This window comes from Bipolaris maydis (genome assembly GCF_028858645.1).
Source record: "Bipolaris maydis strain C4 unplaced genomic scaffold PSV08scaffold_9, whole genome shotgun sequence".
NCBI lineage: Eukaryota > Fungi > Ascomycota > Dothideomycetes > Pleosporales > Pleosporaceae > Bipolaris > Bipolaris maydis.
Window position 1 is genome coordinate 1,585,742 of NW_027093865.1, and position 26,652 is coordinate 1,612,393.

The following is a 26,652-nucleotide window of genomic DNA, read 5'->3' on the forward strand; positions in this document are numbered from 1 at the left end:
CTACAAGAGTGCATCTAGATTATCAGGCCTCCACAGGCAATGTTGGCATCATTATCACCACATCATCAGAGCGAGGAAAGAATTGTATACGATTTGTTGTTGCTGCTAGAGTGGATCTGATTGTGCCTGAATTGCATGTGCATGGCGGCTGGTGCCTGGAGAGGGCGTGGTTGGAGGACGGGAGCTGACCACCAACCCCTGACGAGCGTCTGTCATGGACAAAGTCATCTGTGCGGAGCGGGTCTCGGCGTGGAAGCAATGGTTGACGCACAAGTTCGGTTGCGGCGGCAAGGCGAGAGAGGGTGGTGAAGACGTGTGGGTTGCGTGACAGACGGCGAGGCAATGCAGAGCTAGCGAGGCCGGCGACTACTCTTACTCGTCGTGGGCACAAGGTAAACTCTGAATCGAGCATGACAGTGAACGCATCGGGCCAGGCAGGCACGCTACCAACGGCTTCACTTTTTCTGTCTGGGTTTAGGCCTCTCCCGTCGCCTGTCGCCCTACCCCGACGACGTCCGGTCAGAGTTTGCGGCTCACTGACTCCTCTCCCGCTCGCAAACACACACGCGCACACATGCCGACATGGACAGGCCGGCGAGGCTTAGTACACGACAAGTCAGTCGTGTGTGGAGATGGCATCAGAGGATGGACTAGGTAGGTCCAAGGAACCACAGCCATACGACATCCGTATCCCCAACCAGTGCCTGTTCTTCGTCCACCTCGACGCCATGCCGCCTTGGGCCCGGAGCCTGCCCGACCGCACCCTGACATTACTGCTTTCGGTCACACGGCCACGGCGGCTCTCTTGACTCTCGACTCTCTCTCCCTCGACCCTTCCAGAAGAGACAAGCCACCCCCCCCTCATCCCCCACCTCCTCCCCACTTCACCACTTGACCACTTCACCATCCCACCATCCCACCATCCCACCACCCAACCTCGCCACCATCGCCGCCATCGCCACCATCCATGTCCCGAGGGCCCCAGCTCCAGTGTATCATGCGCATAACGTGCGTACTGTACATACATACATAATACCACTACATAGTACGTCGGTCTGCTTAGACATGCGCCATGCTTCCCTCCACTTCACGTCGCTCCACCACCTCAGCTTGACTAAGTACGCACACACAACTCGCTCCACCACCAGAGCGGTCAGAAGCCACCTGACCATGCCGTTGGAAACCGGCCAAGCGCGCATGCTTCGCCAAACCTTAAAGCTCTGCCAACGACGTCCCAAGTGTACCCGTCGGAGGCTACTCCGGGGTGGTCCGTCAGGCAGTGGGGCGTCTGTTGCTCGGCTCAGTAGATGGCCAGACCGGAACTTTAAGTGCGCTATCATAGCGTCCCTGCTCGCCGATGAATGACCTGCGTGTATCTTGGCTGGTGATATTATCAGATCAGCACCACTCGCTCCATGCTGCTAGCATCCCCTTCAACAAATCTCCGTTCGTCCCGTCTACTGGCTGCACATCCCTGTCGCAAACTACGACCAACATCGTCGTAGTTGCAACTCGTCGCAATGGATCTCAGCCCCCAACCATAGCAGCCCTGGTAGCTCCAACTTTGTCTGTTGACAAACGGTCCGAATGACAATGACAACTTTGCCGTTCCAGCAATCCCAGTCCAACGTGTCAGCTCTGCAAAGCCCTGGTTCGCATTCGCATCCTCAGAACTGCACTTGCACCCTCTCCTGGGCCGTGGCTGCACTCAATATCGACTATCTATGTACATGCTGCTGTCGTGCTAATGACTGACACACACACACACACAGTGAACCTGCGACGCCTTCGCAAACTCTCACTTTAGTCTACAGGGGGGCTAGCACGCGTCAACTCATTACATATTTTCCAACACCCACCCTGCTCTTTGACTAGACCATGTTGTGCCTTGTGCGCCTTAGGGGCACTTGCGTTGGAGAAGGGGGGGGAACAACTTGTCAGGTCCAAACTCGTGCAAATGCTACGGATTTCTCCATGACCCCTCTAATAGCCCTATACCGGATGACGGAACGGGAAGACGTATGCCATCTCACGTGCGTAACGCGATCCTGCTTACGCTCTGGACTCTGACTCTGGACTTGTGGGCTCGTCAACGTACCGCTACGGCCCATGCACGACATGCCTCCGCTGATCGAACCCTCGTCATCGGGCCTTAGCATTAGACTAACCGAGCCCCCGAGCAGCGCACGTAACCGCCATTACACCGCCATCTCTCCAAACACATCATTTTTCGCCGTCATACATCCGCCTTCCGTCTTCCGCCCTCGCTACCTGTCCCGCTATCGGTCTAGCCTTGACTCGCGATGCTTGTGCGGGCATGTAAGTATCTTTCTTTTTCGGCTTCTTTTTTCTTTTCTTTTCCATATAAGCCTCCCTTCTTTTAACCATTTTCCTACTAGGATAGTAGTAGTACATGATGGGAAAATGTCATCAGGGATTCAGGGTCGTGTTCCAACTAGGATATAGCACAGTGTACGTGTGTAGACATGAACGCGCACCAACCGCCTATTATTCCGCAATTCTGCATGATAACAGGACAGGAGAAAGAGCCGCCCTGGGTATGTAAATGATGCACTGGGGTTGGGTTGATGACACGCTGCAACCTGGTTTAGTGACTTGCCCAATCAAGCAGAAACCTGGAGTAGGATCTCCGGGCCAATCTTACCGTTTACCTCTGCCGTGGGTTCACAGGGCTGTAAGACCGTATGCGTCGCAGCGGTCCCGGCTCATGTCTCCTTCCTGCTTACATATCCTTTTGTTTTACCCGCTTCAATTGCCCCAACTCAGGTTGCTGACGTCGGCCCGATCAGCGAGACATACTTACGGGGATGCTGAATTGGTGTGTGCTCGGTTTGCACCACAATGCCCTCTAAACGCTCTTGGACATCTGCCGATGTGCTTTTTTTTTTCATGCTTTTCCTCCATGACATGTTGCGTCGTCGCGGAGATGGACCGAGAGGCCCCACGATAGCTTTACAGGGCACCAGGCGGTTGACCTGCCTCATTGCAAAGTACAGCTTATGCATCTCATAGTTTTGTTTTTCTCAGATGACTCGCACCGTCTAGTGTTTTGTCATGTACGGTACACATATGTGACCTCCCTATAGCTTGTCGCACCTGGCCGACGGCAAATCACATGCGCACGGACAGCCCACTTTCGACACGTGTATATATCTGTATATGCACCCTGCATTGCTTCCATGATCACCATACAACTTCTATCCACACTGTGTGCGCCAGTGTCGTTTGTCAGTGGATTGCTCGCCTATCACGCGCTGCTCCGCCTGCACGCGATATTTGCTTTGGCTGCACGGCTCTTTTGCCATGTTGATCCAGAGGCCAGAACACTACTATTGATCGATCAGATCTGCACATGAGTCAACGACCTTGTAAGATGAATGGCAAGGGTGGGTGACACGGCCTCTGGTGCAAAGTTACGGAATGTCGCACGGCATCGGTTCTATAACCGCGATGGAACCCGCACATAAGACAGCCCTTGCCACTCGCGACAATCACAATCGGGGCTTTTTTCTTTTTGTTCAGCTGCAAACAATTTGAGGGCAAGGAAGGGAAAAGGAAAAAACACAGACTTACTAGATACGTTTACTTGGATCCATCTACAAACAGAACGGAAATGACTTTCCAGCACACCCGAGATGCGCTGCAATGCAATGCAATGCAATCAACCCAGTTGATTTTTCTTAGGACCCCTAAAATATACCTCGAAGAATCTCTCAGGCTTGCGGGGCCGATACCCGCATCCTTCCTGTTTCCCCTCTTCTTTTTTTGTCATTCTATTGCATACGTGCATAAGCGCAGCTCTCCCCTGTGACTTTGTGACGAACTACGCTACCGTGTATACCGCCGTGTCTCTCTTTTGCTCGACCGAAATCTTTTCGGGATGAGATAAAAAACTACATCCGCCAGAACGGCGCAACATAGATCAAGTGCTGACTATGCAGGAGCATTGCACAATGATGAGATATTTTCTCTCTCTCTCTCTCTCTCTCTCTTTTATACTATAGTAACCTATATGTAAAGTCTAGAGCGTTTCTAGGTATAGGATAGTTCTTTTTAAGATGATACGATTAATTATTTTTTTTTTAATTTTTGTTTTTCTAAAACACATGGCGGTATCGAATTATGTCGTGTGTGTATTTTTTTTGGCACATTTGATGGTATGAAATTTAGCATGATGGTCACACCGGCATGTCGAAGAATCCTTCAATTGTACACTAGACGTACGCGGCATTGCCACGTATGATGCAAACAACAACAAACCATGTCTTCCGAACAACGACAAAGGGATGGGAAAAAATGATAATGCAAAACGTCGAATGTACAATCTGGACCTCGATTGCTGACAAAGGAAAGATTGTCAAGATAGTCTCTGCCAAGTGTGCAAGACTAGTTCGGTATGGGCAAAAAACAAGCACTATTTGTTCTCTCTCCCCAACGAACGATGCACGCACCCACACCGAAAAAAAGGGCGCGCGCGCTGCAACCCTCAGTAACCGCCAAAATGTCCGTTCGGACCCGAAGAATGCATAAACGCACGGCGCTTGCGTCTCCATGTACTTAATGTATTTTGCATGTCCACCAGGCCAAACAAGCCTCCTTCCGCCCTCCCCCCCCCTCTAACCCAACCACCTGCCTCTTCTTTTCTCTCTCCGTCTCTTTTCCTCTAAAGACCAAAAAAAAACGCCCCGACCCAAAGCACCGGGTTCGCGGCGCCCATCTTTTCTGGCTGCACACATGCAAAATCAAGCGCCAAAACTCAAAAAGGGCCAAAAAGGTGCACCCCTGTCTAGCTTCGCCTTTTCTCTTTCCCCTATGGCCAAATAGAGATTTTTTTTTCTTTGAAGCCCAACCATGCAAGCCATGCAGCACAACACACTTCACCTCATGCATGTCAGCACATGGTTTGGGGAGGGGGGGGTGTGGGGGGGGGGGAAGGAGGACTGGGGTAAGGGGGCGTTGGGGGGTGTGTGTGTCTACTATCGCTAAGGGACCCGCATGTGCACATCCATCATGTGACTACCAATTTGATTTCGCAAAAGCGGAACTCAGCGCGCGTTGCACGAATGAGGTGTGAGAGCGTGTGTGATTTGGGGGGAAGGGGGATCCGAAGAAGTTTAGTTGGTGGGAGAAAAAGTATATACATCATAGTTATCATACCATGTAATATGATTATTACAACAAGGGCAACGCGGGAACGGAAACGCGGGCAAACCGTGTTTTGCCGAGAAGAGGAAGAAGGGAGGGGGTGTTGGTAGGGTCATGGTAAGGCCAGCTGCGAATCATCACATATCTGCAATCTGCCTTTTTGGCCAATCTTACTCGCAGAAACAGCGTACATGGAGATATCATCAATAAGGTTGAGGCTAAGCCCCAAATGCAGAGTCAATGGTGCTTACATTGCTGTTGTAAGGCAGACATGGGTCGGGGGGGGGGGGGGGGGTTGTTCGACTTGGCTATCTTGTTTGGTTTAATTTTATTTTGGGGTGTATGTAATGTCTTGTCGCAAGATACGATTTGGGGGCGCTTTGAGGAGGGATGTATGCATCGACCAATTGCCGGACTCCCCGCCCGCACACATGTCACCGAGCCGTGTATGTAGGTGAGTAGAAGAAGAAGAGGGTGTGAGGGTGTGTCTTGCATGCGTGATGACCAGGCGGGGGGATGTATGTATGCGCGTGTGCGCTCTACTTAGTTTCCCCATGTTCTAGACACCCATACACGCACATCCACACACACACACACACACACACACACCCCACTGGCAAAGAACCTAGTCGAGTTTGAAAAGCAGGGTCAAAAGGATAAGCCTTTTTCTTGTTTCATGCAGCTCACATCTTTGGTTGCGAGGGCGGAAAGAAAGAATGGAGAAAAAGAAAAGAAGAATGCGTAAGAGCAACCAAGCAAGCATGGTAAGTTTTGGGTCGACTGTTTGGGCGCAACGCACGTTCCGAACCGTTGCCTTCCCTTCCGCCTAACCGCTCCCCCGCCGACGGGGGGCCCAGCGCACCTGCTCGTCATATTTGCTTTGGCTATGACCAGCAAAGTGGTGTCTGATGACGCACCACGAACAGTCTCACACTTTTTTTTTTATATACTTTGCTTCACTTTTGCTCTTGCTTGCTTTTAGTCTGGTGCGTTAACGCAATCCCCCTTCGTTACGTGCAGCCGTTTTTTTCCCCTCGGCCCTCTTCCCCGGAAAAAAAGAAAAGAAGAAAACAGCCAGGCGAGAAAGAAAACTTACCACATGCACACATGAAGAATGAGGCTGCAGAAGCGTTTTGGAACTCGTGCAGCGACACCCCCTCTCCACCCCTCCACCCCTTCGCCCTTCGCCCCTCTCCTCTTTTCGTTACCGTACATTGTAACTGCATGCACACGTAGGGGTTTTGTTTTGTCACAAAAGCCGCTCGTAACGCCTCATGCGATCGCTGCCTGCAAGTCAAACAGGTTACGACATTACTCGGGGGGCGGCGCGCGCAGCAGCAGTCGCATATGTGGGCTTCTTTGGTTGCATCCGCTACCAGTCTTTGCGTTTGGGCCGTACTGCCTATTTGCCACCACACACCTGCATGCTGGCCCGTTTTCGATGCAAGTGTCTAGTGGACTGTATGTAGGTGACCCCGACGCCCAGGTACACGTGTATCTCCACCATGTGTTAGAGTTGGGTGAGTGGGTGTGTGTGGTGCGTGTGAGTGTGTGAGTGAGTGTGTGCATAGGTTGTGCTTGCGTGCTTTTCACACACACACACTCACAGACATACATGCATGCCGCTTCTTTTGCTCACTACCCAATGACTGGCTTGCGCGAATCGCTGCTAAACGAAAAAGAAGCAAAAAACTTACGAGACAGATTGAATTCTAATTCATGCAAGGCCCTCTCGAATTGGTTTGAGGCAGTTGCGTCTTTTTTTTTCTCTCTCTTTGCTGCTTGACACATAGGCGCTTCCTCTTCCGCTGGAGCATCATCCATGCTGTCCATGTGGAAATTAAAGTGGGCAACAAAACCGCACGTGTACTGCTTCATCAAAGTGGCAAAGGATGAAGTGGCTATTATCAAGTTTGATATTACCTTTTGCGTACCTATGTGCCGCGACAAGCGGTGAGTATCGTGTCGGTTGCCGATATTTGGAAGGAAGAACAAGCGTATCAAAATACGTAGCATGTACCCACGTAGTAACTCAGACTTGTAAGCCCCGCTTCCTACAGTGCGTACCATGTCTGGCGGTGCAAGGAAGATTCACCCCCTTCCGCCCCCCAACCATCCATTCCAACAAAAATACGAGAGACAAGATGGGGGCGACTCCAACTTCCCGTGTACACAGCAAAAAGGAAAAGTAAGGGTAAACGACATACCCGACCATCCGCGCCTACGGCATGCAAGTAAATCTCCCAAACACGCGTATCGGTGACATGCAAACTCGCAGTAGTTCAATCGGGTACGCAGAACCATCTCGACCCAGTTTGTATCACCACCCGTCCGCCATCCTAACCCCCCCCCCCCACCCCCCCACTCCACCTCCTCGCCTACGCTGTGCCGCAAGTCCGATTTCAATGCCGTATACACTCGGCACGAGATCTAATACCACAAGAGAAGAAAAAAAAAGACTAACGGCCCAAAATCTGCCGTAAGACGGTGAGTGGGGTTGGGGGGGTTGGCATCTCGGAATGTCACCCACCAAGCAAAAGCCGCAAGCCCCCAAAAAAGACTCCAGCGCAAAAGGCAAGCGAAAACAACTTAAACTGACGCAACACACAAATCGCACACCGATGAGGCACAAGCCGACCCGTTCATCGTCGTCGTCACCGCCGCATTGCCGCGTTGCCGCCGCCGTGGGGCGGGAAAGTGCAATAAAAAAAACCCCTAGAGATTGGCGAGATACCTATTAAAAAAAAGGGGGGGGGGATAAGGGAAAAGATAATACTGTGCTACATGGCACAAGTTATGTGTGTGGGGGCGCGCTAAAATGAAGATCAGGCACTTCTTTGGATAACAAAACTACATTTATCACAGAGATATTCTAAATAACCACAACCCTATAGAGTATAGATAGTACTCTTTATAGTATAGGGCTTACTCTTCACCCTGGCCTGTATTGTCCCCTTGCTAGTGGCCCACTTACATTATTTCTGCCATGTACAGAGGTGCCTTTCAAAAGTCCTTGCTGACAGGGGTATCTATCGGCCCGATTATTTTGGCACCCACACAGGGGTTTTTTGGAGCTGGAGGCACAAATATACTCATTTTGTTGGTGTTTTTGAATCAAATATGGCTCCAGATCTAGCGTGCAATATATAAACAACAGCAAGTAGAGCAGCTTATTCGGTGTGGTAACTCACCTGATCTTAATGCTATTGAGCCAGCTTGGTCTTGGCTTAAAAGAAGAACAACGAGCAAAGGAGCACCAACAAATAGAGTAGAAGGCACAAAGGCATGGCTACACTGGTGGCAGGAGCTGCCTTAACACCAAATACAAGCTTGGATAGAGAGGATTCCATTTCATATTAAAGAAATAATTCGACTTGATGGTGGTAATGAGTACAAGGAGGGGCGGCGGGACGGATCGGACCAAGCTTCGATAGTAATACAGATGATCCCTGCCAGCAAGGACTTTTGAAAGGCACCTCTGTAGCACAGTAGGGTCAAAAGAATCAGAGACGCGGGAATGACGGGCGCCGGGCGTGCATCGCACCGCGCGCGCCTGTGTGTATGTGCGGCATAAGCATGGGGTGCGCGGGGGCTGGTTGGCTGGCTGTGTGTGATGACGGGCGCGCGGGCGGCATGCCGTTTGGAAAAAAAAAAAAGCGGCACAGAGCCGACTTGAACTATTACTTGCCTTACCGTACCCTGGTGTCATCGGTGTGCTGTGCTTTTCGTTTGCTCATGGCTTGTTTTTGTTCCTTTTTTTATCGGGGACGATGGCGTAGGTTTGACATACATGCTGCACGGGGTAGTGGCAATGGTGGTGGTGGTGGCGGTGGCTTGGATATATGGTTTCTCTTTGGCGAGTATGTATGGAAAGTGCTGTTGTATGCATGTGTTCCTTTGGAAAAACAAAGGAAACGTTATGGAAGGATTGCGAATGGCGGGGCTTGTCATGTGATTTTTCTTTGGCATACGACTACTATCTGGTTGGGTTGGCGTTTATTTGACTACGATGTATTACCCGCCTGTACGCATGCACGGCACACACACACACATTTGCAATCAAGACCAGGCGCGTGGGAACACAGCACTTGGACAGTCCGCGTATCTCACACTCACATACCCCCCCCCGTTCGAGCGTGTGACATGGCATTAAATATGGTATTACAGGTGGGACGTGGGGGCAATGACTTCATATGCAAAGCGTTGCATGGGGTAAAAGAAGGTTGGGTACGTAGTGTGTGTGTGGGGGGGGGCCCTCTTTTACTTCTTTCCGAGACACAGGAATCTCAGTGCGCGGAGATGCAAAAGCACAAGAAACGTTGCAGGCGTGGAGTAATCACAAAACCAACATGGGCATTTGATAAGAAACCAGAAAAAAGCCACCCAGCTCCTTCGCTTACACTGGCTGCACTACTGCTACCTGCACTGCGTTGCCTTGCGTTCAGCCACGACCGACCCCGAAGCGGGTGCGCAAAGTGTTGAGCCTCCGCAAGGTCTCCGGCATATCGTTCATGCCGCTCTCCGTTCGCGTCAGCCGATATGCAGAGTAGTTCCTGTTCTCCTCCACCAGCGTGTCGAGCAGCGTAAACTCGCCAATCACACACTGGCCCGAGCTGAGCATTTCCATGGCATCTGCATGACCCGACTCGGATTCGGGTAGCAGCATGTCGTCTTCGCTCCCGGTTTCTGCGCCCACGTCCGATAGCGTATCGGTTCGGTGAAGCACCCCTCGCTCCTCGTCATCGGCATCCTGCCCGCGGCCCACATTGGCATTCGCTACTGCTGCTGCCGTTTCTGTTGTAGCCGAGTCTGACGTTGCTCGGTTGGTGGTGGTGGTGTTCGATGCACCTCCTCCTCCACCAGCTGCCAGTTTTGATAGCTTCTTCTTGAGTTCGCGCCTCTTTACATGCACTGACACCATGACGAGCTGCAGGAACAGTATGCATATGTCGAGTGCGCCCAGCTTCCACTTGCTCGTGGGGCCCTGCTGGCCGATGAAGTCAATCATCAATCCACCATGAAGGTAGCCTCGTGTGTCCTCGCCAGCTGCAGGCGCCGGGTAGGTGAGATGCAGGAGAAAGGTTACGCCAAAGGAGAAGAGGAGCAGCGGAAGAAACGGCTTGGGTTCATCTGGCGGCCGGGTAACCGTCACGGTGTCGGGGATCGGGGTAAGCAGCGTGCCGTGGATAAAGGCCTTGAATGCCAGCCAGAAGAATGAGCAACTACAGTGTGTGTGTGGTCAGCGGCACAGTTGCAGCGCATCGCCGTCGGGGCGCATACTCGAGATGATAGAGAGTAATGAGTTCCAAGTAAACGACCATGTCCAGGTCACGCAGCAGTTCGCCCAGCATCTGGATGCGCTTCCTCTTTGCATCCATCCGCCTCTGTTGCACCTGTTTCTCTCTTTCACGCTCCTCGGCTGCATCGAGTCGAGCTATTGCATCTTCCAGGGCCTCCAGGGCCGCCAAACTAGGTGCGCTGTCGTCATGGCGCTGCGGTGCGCGAGACGACTCGGCCTCATCGTCCATGGCGCAGCGAGGGGATTTGGCGTGTCGCTTCGTCTCTCATTGAAGGCGACGGGCGTAAGTGACAGTGCGGAGTTGACGAGCGTTTGTCCTCGAACTCTTGGGGGGACCTGCGAGGCTCTTGTCTCCTCTAGGCCGCAACCCGCATCGGTGCTGGAAAATCAAGAAGGGCCGATGGCCGAGAGTGGTGAGATAATCGATTGCTCCGCATCTTGAACCAAGTTACAATCTACTGCAGTAGCCCACCAGTGTCTCTAGAGCTTCTATTCAAGGTTAAATTGAGCCTGGAGTCTTCTGATTCATAAAGAAAAGCACTAAAAATTCATGTAAAAATTACCAACTTGCTCTCATCGGCCCACGCGACTCCTCCGCCACCTCCGCATTTGCATCTTGCGCCCACCATGTCTTTTGGTCCTCCCAACAGCGCGCCTCTCCCCTCTTCCTTTGATGAAAATGAGTAAGTAGCCATTATTTCTCAATTGATTCGGTGACATAAAAGCATCTGAAGCTTCAGTTGCTTACATCTACACTAGGGACTTCTACAATGAAAACACCATCGACAAGATATGGCGCCGTCTCCGCGAAGAGCCCCTCGTGCCCCTCGGCTGCGGCCTCACCGTCTGGGCCATCGTCGGCGCAACCCGTTCCATGCGCAAGGGCGACCATAAGATGACAAACGTCTACTTCCGCCGCCGTCTCTACGCCCAGGCATTCACCATTGCTGTGTTAGTCGCAGGAAACATGTATTGGCAAAAGGACCGTGTTAAGCGCAAGGAGTATGAGAAGAAAGTTGCAGAGAAGGAGCGTATGGATAAGAGAGAACGATGGCTCAGGGAACTGGAGATGCGAGATGAGGAGGACAAGGCGTGGAAGGAGCGCATGGCTAAGAGGGCTCGAGGTGCGGCTGAGGAGGCCAAGAACGAGGCAAGGGGTGTCACGGATATGGTTGCTGAGAAGACGAGGGAACTCAAGGACAAGACTGTTGGAAAATAAAAGGTAGGTGTGACCTGATAGACCAGCTCTGAGATGAGAGGTCAAGGAAAACCCATGTGAAGAGAAGCGTTTGGGAGCTGGGCATCTTTGAAAACTTGAACCTTTGCTGTATATGTATTGGGCACTGTACGAGTACATTGGGGAGAACTTGAAATTACGCCGATTACGAACAGTCAATCACTATTAGGTGCATTGGTTTGCGCTACTCTGCTTTGAAAGTATGAGCGCATCGAGGCATCATTTGAGTCATTTGTAACAATAAAATAATGAGTTTTTTTATTCTTAACTGCGAGTTTATCAGTGCACAAGAGTGGAGCTTGACCACTGGCTTTGCCGGAAACTATCTTGACACCTTTATGCTTCGTCGATACTTGTAAACCCGCATCTCAACACCACGAGATCTTCAATATTGTAACCTCCCAAACAAACTATGCCTTTTACGAGTATCCCTCTGACAACAACAAACAAGGTTCATATCCGGATAAAAGTAAATAGGATAAAATCCTGTGCCAAATCCTAAATCTCCACAAAGTACATATGCTTCACAAAAGACCTTATCGGCCCGGTCGCCAAAATATGCCCAAACGCAAGTCAGTAAAGCAACCAATATACCCACAACACGGCTCTTTACTCGTATAGTCTAAAAGCAAAAACAAAAGATCATGAATCCTTGCGTCGACATTTTATCCGGAACAACGAGCACAACGATCCGAAAAGAACATGCGTTCAGCTGCCCAGGCATTCGCGGACCGTTTAGCCGGCAACGGGCATCCGCCATCTCAACAGATATACTATGAGAATTGTATATTCCAGCGGCTGGGTCACTAATTCCCAACGCTTATGGTATACGTATCACTTATTTCTGGCTAGAAGCAACAGGCGGACGGAGCTACATTGGTTACATAGATGCGCAGTAGATTGAAGGGAGGAGGGGGGGGGCGATAAGCGGGTCAGAAAGAGGTCGACATGTCAAAAGCGGGAAGCCGTTCCTAGCCTCAACAGCGGCTCATCGGGACGTCATATGAATAAGGTATGGATTTGGGTTTCCCCCATTTCTCCCCTTTTTTTGTGCAGTCTTCTTCACACGCACACATACATACACACACGGTTCATAGCAAGGTCGATCAGCCGGTGGCTAGCTAAGAGAAGGGTTAAAAAAAGGGAATTGAAAACGTTGGTGGACCCCGGTACAAACGAGACGACAGGTTGCGAGATATCTTTGAAAATGCCTGAGGTTAAGAAGTATGAGATAACAGAGGTATGTTGTGTATTTGCTTTTTCGTGATACTCTGAAAGACGGGGGGGGGTGTTATTGGGTGAGAGGGGTGAGGTAGCTCTTGAGACCTACTACCCCGCCAAAGTCATACAGCTCCTCCTTTGTGAGCATTGCAAACAAAGAAAAGAGAAAGGGGACTTGGTATTCAGCTCATATCGTTACACGCAAGCATCACAGACACGAATTGTCAAATTGTTACTAGCAAAGATGACCTTCAAATCACTGACTGTCTCTCCCCTTCATAGCCATGGCTCAAAACCCACTGCGCCCTAGGCGAAGGTCCTTTCTGGGAAGAGGATAGGAACAGCATCCGCTTCCTCGATGTCGAAAAGCAAACCGTTATGCGTGTCGACCTTGCAAAGGGTCCCTCGAGCTTCAAAACCATCAAGAACTACGACATCTCTATCGGCTGCACCGCCGACATCGAAGGCAACGACGCGGAATTCGTCTTCGCCGGCAAGTACGGCTTCGGCGTCGCCAACAAAGAAACCGGCGAATACCGCTGGCTGAAAAAGGTCTGGTCCTCGGACGAAATCAGCGCAAACAAGCACGAAATCTTCCGTGGCAACGACGGCGCCGTGGATTCCCAAGGTAGGTTCTGGGCGGGCTTCATGTTCGACCCTCTGGTCTCGGACATGCGATCAGACGGTGCGGTATTCCGCCTCAACCCAGACTTGAGTCTCGACCGGCCCATGGATGACATTTGCATCCCCAACGGCACCACGTGGAACAAGCAGGACGACATTTTGTATTTTGCGGATAGCCCGTCAAAGACAATTTTCCAGTTCGACTACGATGCCAAGACGGGCGAGATCAAGAATAGGCGGCCGTACTTTGTTATGCCAGAGGATAACCGGTATGGAGAGGATGCAGTCCCGGATGGCCATTGTCTGGATGAGGAGGGTTACATGTGGACGGCGCTGCATGGCGGGTCCTCCGTCCTGCGGATTTCGCCCCAGGGCGAGATTGTAGCGGAGATCAAGGTGCCAACGAGCCAGCCGACGTGTCCTTGCTTTGTGGGCGAGGAGCTGTTCATTACTAGTGCTGGTGGTACGAGCGGCGAGAATGGTGGCCCCATTGACGAGTTTGCTGGGTGCTGCTTTAAGATTAATGTGGGTTTGCGGGGGCTCAAGAAGTTCAAGTTCAAGGGCGGGGAAAAGATTGAGGGTGGGAAGCTGAATGGACAGGTTGTTGCTGAGTAGAAAGGGAAATTATTTTTGGGAATATCCCGTCCGTAGGCATCTTGAGGTCTCGAGAAATAAGCGTTGTTACACAAGAAGCGGATTGCCCCCAAAGTCACGTCCTTGCCTATCAAATTTGGTTGGAGGAATCATCTTCTCTAGTAGCATTGCCATAGATATGGGAGTAGGCAAAACAAACAAAAAAGCACCTTTCAAGACATGTTGTGTTTGTTTGTTTGTTGTTCACCCCCCTCCAGTCTCCGCAATTCCCATGCCTGAGGGTCGCATTGTTCGCATTCTGGTAAATATCCCGGTCACCTACAAATGGTCTTTTTCTTGACTCAATTGGACAGAGAAGTTGTTGGTGACATGATTATGTCAGTGTACGACCAGAATTGCATACACAGAATGGTCGAGAATGCGGGGAAGCTGAGCTCTCTCGGCCTAACATCATGGCACACTATGCCCATCGCTGCTTAGTCTTGAGTTCTAGTACAACGTCGTGCAGCATTGAGGGTATCGTATCCAATTTGTGTAGTCCTGGAAGCTGAGGGTTGTTGCTTGATGGATGCATCTTACCGGTGAACCACGGGAGACTTGGGAAGAGGAGAGGGGGGAGGGGGTGGTTAATGCAGTAGTGATGCTGGAAGGCAGACTGGGGGGAAAAGGTATATAACGACGTCGAGGAAGGCGAGTTTTCAAGATGCATCTTACAAGTTTTTTCAACTCACAGTGAATTGAACTCAACCCAAGATACATCGTCTCGAACACCATGCTTCCTATTAAGACTCTGGTCGCCACCCTCCTCATCGCCGGGGGCGCTTTTGCTCTCCCCGAGGCGGCGCCCAACGACGCCGTTGAAAAGGTTGCACGCGACGCTGCTCCAGTCGCCGAGGCCGCCCCTGAGCCCGCCACTCTTGACAAACGGGCGTGCAGGTGCATCCCAGTCTCTAACCCAGGTATGTTGCTCCATGGCAAAGAGGCACGCACGCAAGCTCAACGAAGTATAGGCCTCTACTGTGGATACTGCTACAGTGGCACCATTGTCACCTCTGGACGCATCAACAACCATGTGTACTGGTGCAACACGGCCGGAGGCTGTGAGGATCTTGGCCTCAGAAACAGTTGCACCGCCAGGGCTGGGCCGTGTGATGGCAGAGACAGCGGCTAAATTGAGATATGAACATGTTGAAGAAAAAGGATCCTGAGTGACAGGGTGCATCGAGTATGGCTGTGTCGTTCGTTACAGTGCAGATCTGCCGGGTGTTTATGTTTGATTCTTTTTGGCCTCGAGCTCACACTCATTTGGGTATTTGGAGTATACAGAAAAAAAGAAAATACAAACAAAGGTACCTAAGACTGTGCGGCTTCGTTTTGCTTCCTGGCTTCCTCTTCTTCTGGCGTGCGAGTGGTGAGTTGCAGGGCGTGGATGCCGCCTTCTTTTGCCATTTCGTCTTTCATCAGGGCATTGACCATGCGGTGTCTTGCAACCTGCATCTTGCCCTGGAAGGCTGGCGATGTGATGTGTACGCTGTGTGAATCAGTACGAGATACGTGAGGGGTGTAGTGTTGCAATGTTTTTTAAGTTACCGGAAGTGTGTTTCTCTACTAGTCACTCCTTGCATGGCCTTGTGGTGGGCATGCTTGTGAGAGTCGTTGAAGATTTCCAGACTTGTGGGCTTCAGCGCCTCTGTGATCTGGCAACGGGTTAGTCTCTAAATCTGCACGATAGACGTATGTATCATGGTGGGACAGAGATGTGTCACCTTTGTCCGCAGAGCATCTTCCATTGGAGTCATGGATTGGGCCATGGCTGACATAAAGCGCCGTCCCGCGAGGCTGGCTCGTTGGAAGAACATGCACAACCCTGTGTTCCTAATTGGGCGTGGTGGTGGTGGTGGTGGTGGTGGTGAAGACGAAAGAGCTTGTTTGCATGGGCACTACTGGTAGCATGTAGTAGGTAGTGGGTAAGACGACAGGCAGATGCAGGTGTGCCAAGGCGGGGTCGGAAAGCGGAAAGCGATCGGCTTTCGGATGGATCGCGTCATGGTTGGGAAAGTATGAAGCAGAAAGAACACAGCCATTGAAGCGGCCACTCAGCCCTGAATGCTGCCGAAATTCTAATCCTGCCTCCATCACCGCATTCTCCATTCAACCAGGCTTTTTTTCCAGTCCGCATCGGCATTCACCAGCGGCGAGCGGCACAAACAGAGCCAGCATGATTCGGGCGCAGTCACTGCAGCACTTCACCCTCGAAACCCGCGTCCTCCTGCGCTGATCCCGCATCTCTTGCCGCCATGTGGGCGCGTCACCTCTTCTTGCGCACCCTCGCCCGACACAAATCACCACCGACGGCCTACACCACCCACCACTCGCTTCGCTTCGCTCCACCTGCTCTGTACTCTGTCAGAATGGCATCTACTCTGCCCCGCCTGCCCATCTTTGAGGCCATCAAGAAACACAATGGCCAGTCTACAGCCGTGGTTCACTCACTATCTGGCCGCTCCTTTACCTACGGAGAGCTCGTCAACGACGTCGCGGCAGCAAAAGACAAGCTGCAGCGGAATTGCAACGGCGCAAGTGCAGAGGGCCAGCGCATTTCCTTCCTCGTAGAAAACGGCTACGACTATGTAGGTGCGCATTCCTCTTGCCCTCGTCTGTAGCCCCATGCCAGTGCAGCCACTAACCTCCACCCAGTGACGCTCCTCTCTATTCTCGCCGCACATGCCGTTGCCGTACCGCTGTCGCCCGCCTTCCCCGCCCACGAGTTGCGCTACATCATCGACCAGAGCGAGTCCTTGATGCTGCTTTCCTCTGAGAAGTTTCAGAGCCAGGCTGACGAGGTGCTCAAGGAAGGCATGACCACCAAACCCATCAACTACAAGCAGGACAAGATTATGATGGGCAAGACAGATGACTATGTCACCCTCGAGGAGTCCCGCAGCAACCAGGGAGGCATGATGCTCTACACCTCCGGCACCACGAACCGACCCAAGGGCGTGCTGCTTCCTCAGGACGTGCTAACAGCTCAGTCGCAGTCCCTGTTAGAGGCATGGAACTACAGCAGCGATGATGTGCTGCTCCATGTCCTCCCCCTCCACCACATCCACGGCACCGTCAACGCATTGCTTACGCCTCTCTTTGCCGGCAGCACCATTGAGTTCCAGTTCCCCTTCAACGCCTCAGCTGTCTGGGAGCGCCTTGCAGCACCATTCCTGCCAAGCCCGGACCCGGTCAAGAAGCCCATTACTTTCCTCACCGTTGTCCCAACCATCTACACGCGCCTGCTTGCCTCTCATCCTAGCCTCTCGCCTGAGCTGCAGGCTGCGACCAAGACCGCTCTTCACCCCTCGAACATGCGCCTCAACATATCGGGTTCCGCCGCCCTCCCCACACCCGTCAAGTCTGCATGGACAGAGCTTAGTGGAGGCAACGTGCTGCTGGAGCGATATGGTATGACCGAGGTTGGCATGGCCCTCTCTTGCGGTCTCGACTTTGCGGATCGTGTGGATGGTTCAGTCGGCTGGCCACTTCCTTCGGTGCAAGCGCGTCTTGTCGATACTGAAACTGGACAGGTTATAGAAGTGGGCGACGAGATTGATCCTACGACGGGCCGCGAGCGACAAGGCGAGATTCAGTTACGTGGACCAACTATCTTCAGGGAGTACTGGAAGAATCCTGAAGCCACTTCTAAGGAATTCACCGAGGATGCAGACGGACAAGGCAAATGGTTCAAGACTGGTGATGTCGCAGTCCGTAGGGCCGTCGAGGGAGCGGGTAAGAGCAGCCAGCCATGGGCAAAGGGCCCTCTCTACTTCATCCACGGTCGTAAGTCAGCCGACATTATCAAGACTGGCGGAGAAAAGGTTTCTGCTCTTGAGATCGAACGGGAAATGCTTTCCCTTCCACAGGTCGATGAAGTCGCTGTCGTCGGTCTAGCTTCAGAAGCCTGGGGTCAGAAGGTCGCCGCCGTAGTTGTGCTTTCAGAACAGGGTAAAACTGCTGGTAAGGGAGGCAAGCCCTGGTCAGCGCTTGACATGAGGAGGGCGTTGAAAGAAATACTTGTTAATTACAAGATTCCTCAGGAGATGAAGGTCGTAGACACTATTCCGAGGAATGCAATGGGCAAGATCAACAAGAAGCAGCTGGTCAAGCAGATCTGGGGCGAGGTCGCTTGAGGAGAACGGTGCTGTACAAAAATAGAACGATGGTATGTAGATAGATGATGACGATGAAGGATTTGTATAAGAAGAAGCGGACACGGCCAATGACATCCTGTAACACGAGTAATTTTCAAATATGCTTGGAGATCATATTGCGCAAAATAGCGCCATCGCAGTCCAATGTGTGATGAATATTGAAATGCGACACCACTAATATGAATCAGACAGCATACCTTTTACCCACCATTCCGTTGCTCCATGCATACAAAATCTCTAGGTGTATGTGCATCTCATCCCCGGTACCGTCATCTACCGTCGTCATCACCAACTCATCCCCATTGCCCACACTAGCGTACAGCCCGATGCCTCTGACTTCAGCCCAGACCCTGGAACACACCTACGTAGTTACCAATGATTAGAATAGCTTTGTGCACCGAGTAGAAAAGTGGTCTGGGAAAATGCGGGGGAGAAGAGGGAAAACAAGGGGGCTTGGGGCTAAGACGGGAAGGAAGCGTGGCGCACGTCAGAGGAAAGGGAGTGGAGTGGGTCGCATGTCTGTCGTGTGTGATGTGGTGCGCGTAGTAGCGTGGCGTGTCGGTGTGGTGGGAATCGGGTGACGCTTGCGAATTTGTGTGGAGCGATGTGTGTGTGGCGTGCTGACGACAGAGTGCATACAGATGAACTGATTGAATAATCATTCTCAATTTCTTTCGAGAATTAGAAAATAGTATGTAGATATTGGGTATTCGAGATTGCTATTAAAAAAACGTAGAGTAAAATAATCAGCCCGTTGTTTATGGTGGCTCGCATATCCCGATGCAAGCCAGATGGAAAGTTGGTTCTCATGACAAACATCTTAAAAAAATTTCATCTTCAAACCCATCAGCTCGTACAACGATGCGCTGATTTACAGAGCAACAATAAACTCATACATGGGATTGTTCGCATGTTCTTAAGCGACGTGGTGGGCGTCAGCGCGAGCGGCAGAGTTGTCAACCTTGTTACGACGCTCACGACCCTTCTCTGACCAGGGGAAGTGGGCGACGGGAATAACGAAGAAACTAAAGGGAAAATAATTAGCATACTGTCGCCTGGCTGAATAGATAGTCAAAGAACAAAGACATACCTGTTGGAACTATCCGCAATACCAGCAAGCGCGTTATACCAAGCGGCAAAAGCAGCCATGAGACCAAATGCTCCACCAGCAACAATACAAGACTCCTGCGGGCCCTTGGCGTCGGCCTGGAGGTATCCAATACCGAGGAGCATAAACGCCATGTCGAGGGTGAAGAAGAGGAAGCAGAAAGCGACCGTGGATCGCAGGGTGCAGAGGAAAAGAAGGAAGGTAAAGATGAACCAGCCCATGAGGAAGAGACCAAATGAGTTGTAGAAATCTCCGCTCTGGACGAGAATCTCCTCGATTTCAAAGACACCAGGCGTGAGAACGATACCAAAGGCGATCCAGAAACCTCCGTAGGATGAGAGTGCTGTAGCACCGAATGTGTTGCCAACGGCCATTTCCCTAGTTTGCGTATTAGACAGTGAACACCTTTCTAGTTTACTTCACAATACATACCACATGCCAGCCAGAAGCTGAACAAGACCACCATAGCCGTATGCAAGCGCTACAACAATGTTTGGGTGACCAATGCTGCGCGTCTTGACGTTGATCAACGACAGAACAAAGGTGGTAAGGGCAAAAGCCGAGAGACCCAGGGGGGCTGGGTTGGCGAACTTGCGGTTTGGTGGACGGTAGAGACCAGGCTGGAATTCACCACCAAAGGCGGCAAGGCGAAGTTCTGGGTCGTTGGTAGCAACGTGGGCGAGAGGGTTGCCACCATAGTCATATGGCGTCCTCTGCTTGGGCATTGCTCCAGCGTGATCAACCGCACTGGTGCCGTTTACGCTCTTCTCAAAACTCGCGCCGCGCTGTAATAGAATAGTTAGACACAAGCAACGTATCTAGCAATTGAAGCGAGGGCCTACCTCGGCGTCGTTGTGCTCACGAGCTGTCGCCATGATTGCCGAGTAGTGTATGACAGGAGGATTGACGCGCTAATTGATCTGACTAACGGTCAAGTTTGAGAGAAAGAAAGTCTGGGGATGGGGACGGGGGGGAGCGGAGAGAGCAATATATATGTTTAGGCGAGTGAGCATGCACCGCAAGGATGAGCGCCACGAGTCGTCCTATACGGGAAACTAGCCCCGCGACCAAGGGTGGATAGTAAGACCCCAAACCAATGCTCAAGTGGACCACTCATGAGAGTTCTCCATAGACGCCTCTCCAGGCCGGGTAAAAGGACAGCGTGCGTCTCCACTGATGGTCAACCCACCGAGCGCGCAGTGGGCCGACGAACGACAGACAGGTCGAGTCGAGGCCACCTGCGCCGTGGGATCGGCACCAAAAGTTCCCTTACCAGAGGACGGATGGTCGCCAAAAAAATTCAAGACGGTGATTGGTGCGTCCATTGAGCCAACTGACCCGGCTGTCCTCTGTCGCGTGTAGATGAGCGGGTTTGAAGCTCGTCATGACGCGGAGAAATGCATTGCAACGCCAATTCCCAATTGCCGTGTCGCCCGTCCAAGTCCCAAGCATTACATCATACTGACCCATGACAAGACAATGTCAACCTACTTTGTCTGCATCCTTTTCTTTTCTTCTTCTTTTCCCCTTTTGAATGCGACCGTTGAGAGCGACATGCAGTTTTCAAATGCATCCTATAACACACGGACTGCTTGAGGATTTGCATCCTGGCGGTCTGCAGGTTCACCCTTGAAAAGGGACCCTGCAAAAAATGCCTAGGGGTGGAGCTCGTGCACCCACGCAAACACTCAATTTACTCTACTCTTCCAAGTTGGACGCAAAGTCGGCTCGATGATGGCTGGAAAAGTGGATACCCATTCTTCCCACGCTCAGCTACGATTTGATGGATCCCAATGGGTATGGAAGCGACCCTTTGTTGTTGCGCAACTTTCTCTCTCAGCTTCTCTCGTCTAGAACGCAGGAAACAATACTCGTGCCGCTGCATAAGCAATCCACTAGTTGAGTAATCCATCATTCTCGTGATTGCATGAGTTTCAATGGCCGCGGAGGGGACGGGCTGACGGCATTGTGCGTGAGGCCTTGCAGCTAAGCTTTGTCCAAGAGTCTCGGCGGAACGACCGGCATTTTGTAATATATGACAGCCTAGGTTGGCTAGTGACCGCACTGCAACAGCAGTCCACGCGATATTCGTATCTTATCACATAAAGTTTGGAATTCGTAGCTTATGGTTCGTCGATACGATGAGCAGCAGTTTGGCCGATGTTTCGCGGAATGGGGAATGCTAGCGCTGTGTCTCAAGTCGCATTCTTGCTGTTCTTGTGGGCCGCAAGTGGAGCAACTCTAGTCATAGTACTCTACACGCTAGAACAAACGGTTGAGACGCATGTAGGGTGCTGCAATCTTCGGACGAACGGGGCGAAGTGTCAAGCTGTTTCCTTTGACCTGCATGCGGCCGTGCCGTCTCCGTTACCTGCGCGATGGATTTGCAATCGGGGTTTGCGGGCTTAACATGGGACTCGGTGAGATTGCGCCACATTTGAATTAATTTAGGCTAATATTGAGTGCAGGCCCTTTTCTGGGGATGCTGTGGTATTGCTGCGTCGCATGCTCATATGCCCTGACCACGACCCAACAACCGAGGCGTCTTGCGGTGCCTGTATGGGACAGGGTACAATGCCCTTTTCTTGCAGGCAACGCATTCAATAGGTTGCTCTACAATGAATGCATCTTCTTGATAGAGTTGGATGTAGGGTGTATGGTAGAATAAGGAAAATCTGGTTGAGAAAACCCCGGCATGTCGAATCTGCTGCAATAGACCAGTTTGATGAGCCCCTTAGAGAACAAACCCTTGAAACACTCGGAAGTCAGGCCCACCTGGGCTGCGGAGAGGTAAGATCTGGGGGACTCCACTTTGTCCCTGCGCAAGAGCGAGCCAGAGGTCGGGATACCTGGAAAGCGGAGAGGAGCCGTCGCCAGCTATGCGACGCCAAAACGACTTCGGGTGATCCGCAAAATATTTCGCATAGTAACCTCTGGGGAACCGCTGATACATGTCTTCATGTAACCGAGGCTGACCGGTCTTGATTCCTTCTAGATGTTAGGCGATCTGAGTGAGTCAATCTTGTCCGCTGCTTATATCACTGCTACGAGAGCATGTTCTGAGCTGATTCATCACACAAACAGTTCCCAGCAAAGCATCCGACGTGGCCAGACGTCGTCGGAAGAGCCGATTGCGAAAACAGCATCTGGCTTGGACAAGCACATATTCATGACGCGCAGCTCTACCTGCCACGTCGAAAAATTGGACAAGTTCAACGACGTCGCAATAAGACGGACCAGGGCAGAGAAGTGGCGTTTCTTGTCACTCGGTGCCGGCTTGGTACAAACTTGGCGCATGTCGCTTGCACGGCAGGCTTGGGTGGACATGGGCAGACACGAGCGGTCATAACTAACGGCTATGAGTGCACACGATGTCAGCCGGACAGCATGGAGTAGCGCAATGAAGCAAATATTCGAAAATAACGATGGGTGCGATGGTGTTGAGGCGAATTTGGGGTTGGCGAGACATGCTACGTAATGGGGGCGTCGATCGGGGCCGGGGGGCGGGGAAGCCCCCAACAAGCTGCCCGGAGCTCTCAGCTCTGTCGGCCTTAAGCTTGGAAGCTTCATACTAGGCAACCGTCAGTGAAGGCAGCGCTCCCTACTACCTCCACAGCACCGTCTGCCACCCAGCACCAGAGTATTATCCAAATCCATCATGGCAGGAAAGGCAGGACACGAGGACATGGCGAGCCTCTCATACTTTGACCACTCGTCGGCCAAGCGCGTCAACACTGATGTTGTGCTCATCGAAGCTATCCGCTCCCAGTACCCCGAACTCGACCTCGTCGTCGCGCCTCAAGGCAAGCTCAACCTGCTCGCATACGCCTCGGCCGGCTTTGCAACTGCCATCCCCCTCGATGACGCCGTCAAAGATCCCGTGTATGGCCCTGGTGTCAAGCAACGTTCCTATGTCCCACCCACGAGGAGACTCGATCCATACCCCGGTCGCATGATCGAGCGCGTCATCTTTGGCAAATACATGTACAAATGGAAGGACCAGGAGGCCATAGTGTACGTCGCTGAAGGGCGCGACGGCTTGGCATCATACCCAGCTCCCATCATGTACTATATCCTGTCTAATGCGGAGCACAAGGTGGACGAGCTGATCAAGAATGCGACCACGTGGGGCTCTGAACTGCACAATGAGGTATGGGTCTTTGACGGCGGTTACTGGGAGAAGAGCGCCGAGCTGTACGACTCTGTGCAGAAAAGCAGTTGGGAAAATGTCATCTTGGACGAGGATATGAAGAAGGCGCTGATCGCCGACGTGGAGAACTTCTTCGATGGTCGCCAAACCTACCAGGACCTCAAGGTACCGTGGAAGCGCGGCGTCATCTACTACGGTCCGCCAGGCAACGGTAAGACTATCAGTATCAAGGCCATGATGCACAGTCTTTATCAACGCGGAAGGAATGGCGACTCTAGGATGGCTGTGCCTACCCTCTATGTCCGCTCGCTGAGCTCTTTTGCTGGCCCCGAATACTCTTTGCAGGCCATCTTTTCCAAAGCCCGCCAGGAAGCCCCCTGCTACCTTGTTTTCGAGGACCTTGACTCGATTGTCAAAGACAGTGTCCGGTCCTACTTCCTCAACGAAGTAGACGGTCTCAAGTCTAATGATGGCATCCTTATGGTTGGCTCTACCAACCACCTCGACAGATTAGACCCAGGCATCTCGAAAAGGCCGAGCCGCTTCGACCGCAAGTACTACTTCTCAAATCCCGACTACGATCAGCGCGTCCAGTATGCCAAGTTCTGGCAAAACAAACTCAAGGATAACAAGAATCTTGAATTCCCTGACGAGCTATGCGACAAGATTGCAGAGATAACACCAAAATTTTCTTTCGCTTACATGCAAGAGGCCTTTGTTGCAGCACTTCTGGCAATCGCCGCTCGTGGAGGTAAGAGTGTTGCGGAAGCAGACCGTGAAGCAGAGAGGTGGTCGGGTCCTCAAGATCCAATGAAACTCGGTGGTGGTACTCTTCACGCCAACTTTGGCCGGAGAGCCCATGTTGGTGACGCAAATGACACGGCATCTGGATCTGACTCACAACTGGATAAGTTGGAGTTGTGGGTTGAGATCAAAAAGCAAGTCAACATTCTCAAGGACGAGATGCAAGAGGACAGAGGTGAGAGCAGCCTGAAATTACCCAGTCGGCCAAGGGATTCGTACCCACAGCCACCGCAGTCGACCAAGTTCAGAGACGAGCTTGACGCTATACTGCATGGCGGGCAAGACAGGCGGCCCCGTCATCCATTGCCCGAGTTCGAGCACTTTTCCAATCACGCACGCTTTGAGTAACGCTTTGATGATTAAAACATATGTGCTTTGTACATTTTGCACCATTCCGAAAGGCGCCATAACGTAGGTATGGGAAAATATGATGATTTGAAACTGGTGCCATCCTCGTGTGTGCAAACCTAGTCGCCGTGCAAAGCCTCCTCTTCCATAGCCAAAACTGCGTGCTCCAACTCCCGAATCCGCTGTCCCACCCTCCTCTTCACCTCATCCGCAACCGCCTGATCCTCACCTTCCAAAACGCCCTTGTAAAACTCCAACAACCGATCCAGCTCTTCCCGTGCCGCAGCCCGATCATCAGGCGCATATGTAGTATTCTTCTCGCTCTCCTCGGACGCAATCTCGAACTCGTCCCTCGCCGTCCCATACAACTCCTGGATCTCCTCGATCGCTGCCTCAACCGCCTGCTGCGACTCTGGCGACAGCGACGACGGAGCTTCCGCCGTCGATGCAGCGAGCTTAGCACGTGCGGTGGATGTGAACGTGCGGACGGAAGAAACCGTATTATACGGCGAGCTGAACCGCGTCCACTGGCCCGGCGCCGCAAGTATCGACGTGTTGCGCGCCTGGTACGGTGGGGGCGGCGACGGCGAGCGCGACCGCTGCTGTGTATACGTCTGCACTGAGAACTGCTGCGACGCAGGGTACGAGGTGCGCTGTGCTGCTATGGCGCTTGCACGCAGCGTCGTCTGACGTAGTAGCGTGCGGATGGGCGCTGCGCCTGATGCCATTTTTGGCGGCGCCTGTCTATGGTAGGAGGCACGAAACTGGGCGGGAATGGAACGCTGCGCTACATTCCGCAGCGCAGGCGTCCGTGAAAAGAGAATCTGCGACATGGCCGGTGGTGTTTGCTATGTGTGGAGTGGGTGAGATTAGGCGTGGTAGGCCTGAGGTTGGTCGGAGTTAACGTCGTCACTCGGCCGTGATCATGATGGGTGATGGCACGCCTTGTTATCTATGAATGCGGCTTTTGATTTTTACGATATATGCTGTATCTTTGCTATACGCTCTTCTTATGTTGTAATACCCTAAGTCGTGCTCTCACCTCAAGTAAACCTAGCACCTTTGTAGCAGTAACCGCCCAAGCTTGTAGAACGCAACAGTCTTGTAAATTCTTGTCGGATGTATGCCCCACCAGAAAGGCCTACTATATCGTTCCTCTACGTCCACTAGTCACGCTCAGGTCGGATCCACATTTTTCCACCTTGTCAAGCTCATCTCATGTAACATAGAATGAATAGATTTGAACAATTTGTCATCAAAGAACATTGGCGAGCGTAGTCTAGTGGTTATGATGTCTGCTTTACATCTTAAAGATATAAAGCGCAGAAGGTCGGGAGTTCGATCCTCCCCGCTCGTACGCATCAAAAAACCTTTCTTTTTGCCTTTTTGATGTTTGGGTTCATTTATCGCGGACCTATTCTTTTCGGGTGTGGGTGGGGAAGCTGAGGTTTGCTGGAGTTGGTAAATTCAACCCCTCCTTTTTTTGCCCTAGAAGAGCTATGCCCCACTACAATGTCCACTTGCAAAAGTCTACACGTCATAGCTTTAACAACACCTCCTCACTGTAGCATATATCGAGGTTTGATGCTGGGTACGTGTGGTCGTGATTAAGTACATTTACGCTACAACAGGAAACACAGACATATTGCACCACTCGAAGCATCTATAGGTTGTGTAGTGTACGTTGATCTACATCCGTTGCGCCATTAAGCATGCACTCATTCGATTCCAGGTAGTGGTTATCACTTCAGATTTTGACTTCTCAACATTCTGATAACCCCGGTTCGGTAAGATACTTCTTCGACTTTGATGTGATTGCAATGTCTAACATTGAGAAGAACCCGGGCACGACCTCAAGACTTCTTTTTTTGTCAACATAGTGCCTGTTTAGTAGAGTACTTA

At 51.8% G+C, this 26,652-nt stretch overlaps 9 protein-coding genes and 1 non-coding gene across 10 annotated transcripts; 6 read left to right on the plus strand and 4 right to left on the minus strand.

The window, feature by feature from the left end:
* Positions 1-9,499: 9,499 nt before the first annotated feature.
* Positions 9,500-10,783, minus strand: PSV08DRAFT_48822 (uncharacterized protein). Its single transcript, XM_014228625.2, has 2 exons — positions 10,447-10,783; positions 9,500-10,388 (listed from the first exon to the last, which is right to left on the minus strand). The coding sequence occupies exons 1-2, from the start codon at positions 10,692-10,694 to the stop codon at positions 9,608-9,610; spliced, it is 1,029 nt and encodes a 342-aa protein (XP_014084100.1). The 5' UTR covers positions 10,695-10,783; the 3' UTR covers positions 9,500-9,607.
* A 127-nt stretch (positions 10,784-10,910) lies between these two features.
* On the plus strand, positions 10,911-11,969 carry PSV08DRAFT_363501 (hypoxia induced protein conserved region-domain-containing protein). The gene is made up of 2 exons (XM_014228626.2): positions 10,911-11,148; positions 11,225-11,969. The coding sequence occupies exons 1-2, from the start codon at positions 11,093-11,095 to the stop codon at positions 11,682-11,684; spliced, it is 516 nt and encodes a 171-aa protein (XP_014084101.1). The 5' UTR covers positions 10,911-11,092; the 3' UTR covers positions 11,685-11,969.
* A 940-nt stretch (positions 11,970-12,909) lies between these two features.
* Positions 12,910-14,162, plus strand: PSV08DRAFT_182884 (SMP-30/Gluconolaconase/LRE-like region-domain-containing protein; the record flags this gene model as incomplete). The annotated part of the gene is made up of 2 exons (XM_014228627.1): positions 12,910-12,942; positions 13,206-14,162. The coding sequence occupies 2 exons, from the start codon at positions 12,910-12,912 to the stop codon at positions 14,160-14,162; spliced, it is 990 nt and encodes a 329-aa protein (XP_014084102.1).
* A 751-nt stretch (positions 14,163-14,913) lies between these two features.
* PSV08DRAFT_392858 (uncharacterized protein) lies at positions 14,914-15,312 on the plus strand (the record flags this gene model as incomplete). The annotated part of the gene is made up of 2 exons (XM_014228628.1): positions 14,914-15,100; positions 15,152-15,312. 2 exons carry the CDS (start codon positions 14,914-14,916, stop codon positions 15,310-15,312), a joined length of 348 nt encoding a protein of 115 aa, XP_014084103.1.
* Positions 15,041-15,959, minus strand: PSV08DRAFT_310797 (bola protein). The gene is made up of 3 exons (XM_014228629.2): positions 15,908-15,959; positions 15,732-15,838; positions 15,041-15,672 (listed from the first exon to the last, which is right to left on the minus strand). The coding sequence occupies exons 1-3, from the start codon at positions 15,950-15,952 to the stop codon at positions 15,495-15,497; spliced, it is 330 nt and encodes a 109-aa protein (XP_014084104.1). The 5' UTR covers positions 15,953-15,959; the 3' UTR covers positions 15,041-15,494.
* Positions 15,960-16,333: 374 nt separating this feature from the next.
* Positions 16,334-18,457, plus strand: PSV08DRAFT_48833 (uncharacterized protein). Its single transcript, XM_014228630.2, has 2 exons — positions 16,334-16,775; positions 16,839-18,457. The coding sequence occupies exons 1-2, from the start codon at positions 16,439-16,441 to the stop codon at positions 18,317-18,319; spliced, it is 1,818 nt and encodes a 605-aa protein (XP_014084105.2). The 5' UTR covers positions 16,334-16,438; the 3' UTR covers positions 18,320-18,457.
* A 535-nt stretch (positions 18,458-18,992) lies between these two features.
* Positions 18,993-20,405, minus strand: PSV08DRAFT_403044 (GPR1/FUN34/yaaH family-domain-containing protein). The gene is made up of 4 exons (XM_014228631.2): positions 20,291-20,405; positions 19,881-20,233; positions 19,431-19,826; positions 18,993-19,365 (listed from the first exon to the last, which is right to left on the minus strand). The coding sequence occupies exons 1-4, from the start codon at positions 20,321-20,323 to the stop codon at positions 19,257-19,259; spliced, it is 891 nt and encodes a 296-aa protein (XP_014084106.1). The 5' UTR covers positions 20,324-20,405; the 3' UTR covers positions 18,993-19,256.
* Positions 20,406-23,012: 2,607 nt separating this feature from the next.
* On the plus strand, positions 23,013-24,810 carry PSV08DRAFT_48843 (P-loop containing nucleoside triphosphate hydrolase protein). Its single transcript, XM_014228632.2, has one exon. It carries the CDS (start codon positions 23,107-23,109, stop codon positions 24,748-24,750), a length of 1,644 nt encoding a protein of 547 aa, XP_014084107.1. The 5' UTR covers positions 23,013-23,106; the 3' UTR covers positions 24,751-24,810.
* On the minus strand, positions 24,609-25,588 carry PSV08DRAFT_310857 (uncharacterized protein). Its single transcript, XM_014228633.2, has one exon. The coding sequence runs from the start codon at positions 25,581-25,583 to the stop codon at positions 24,870-24,872; it is 714 nt and encodes a 237-aa protein (XP_014084108.1). The 5' UTR covers positions 25,584-25,588; the 3' UTR covers positions 24,609-24,869.
* A 430-nt stretch (positions 25,589-26,018) lies between these two features.
* On the plus strand, positions 26,019-26,107 carry PSV08DRAFT_t43. Its single transcript has one exon. It is a non-coding gene; the product is annotated as a tRNA-Val (tRNA).
* The last annotated feature ends 545 nt before the right edge of the window (positions 26,108-26,652 follow it).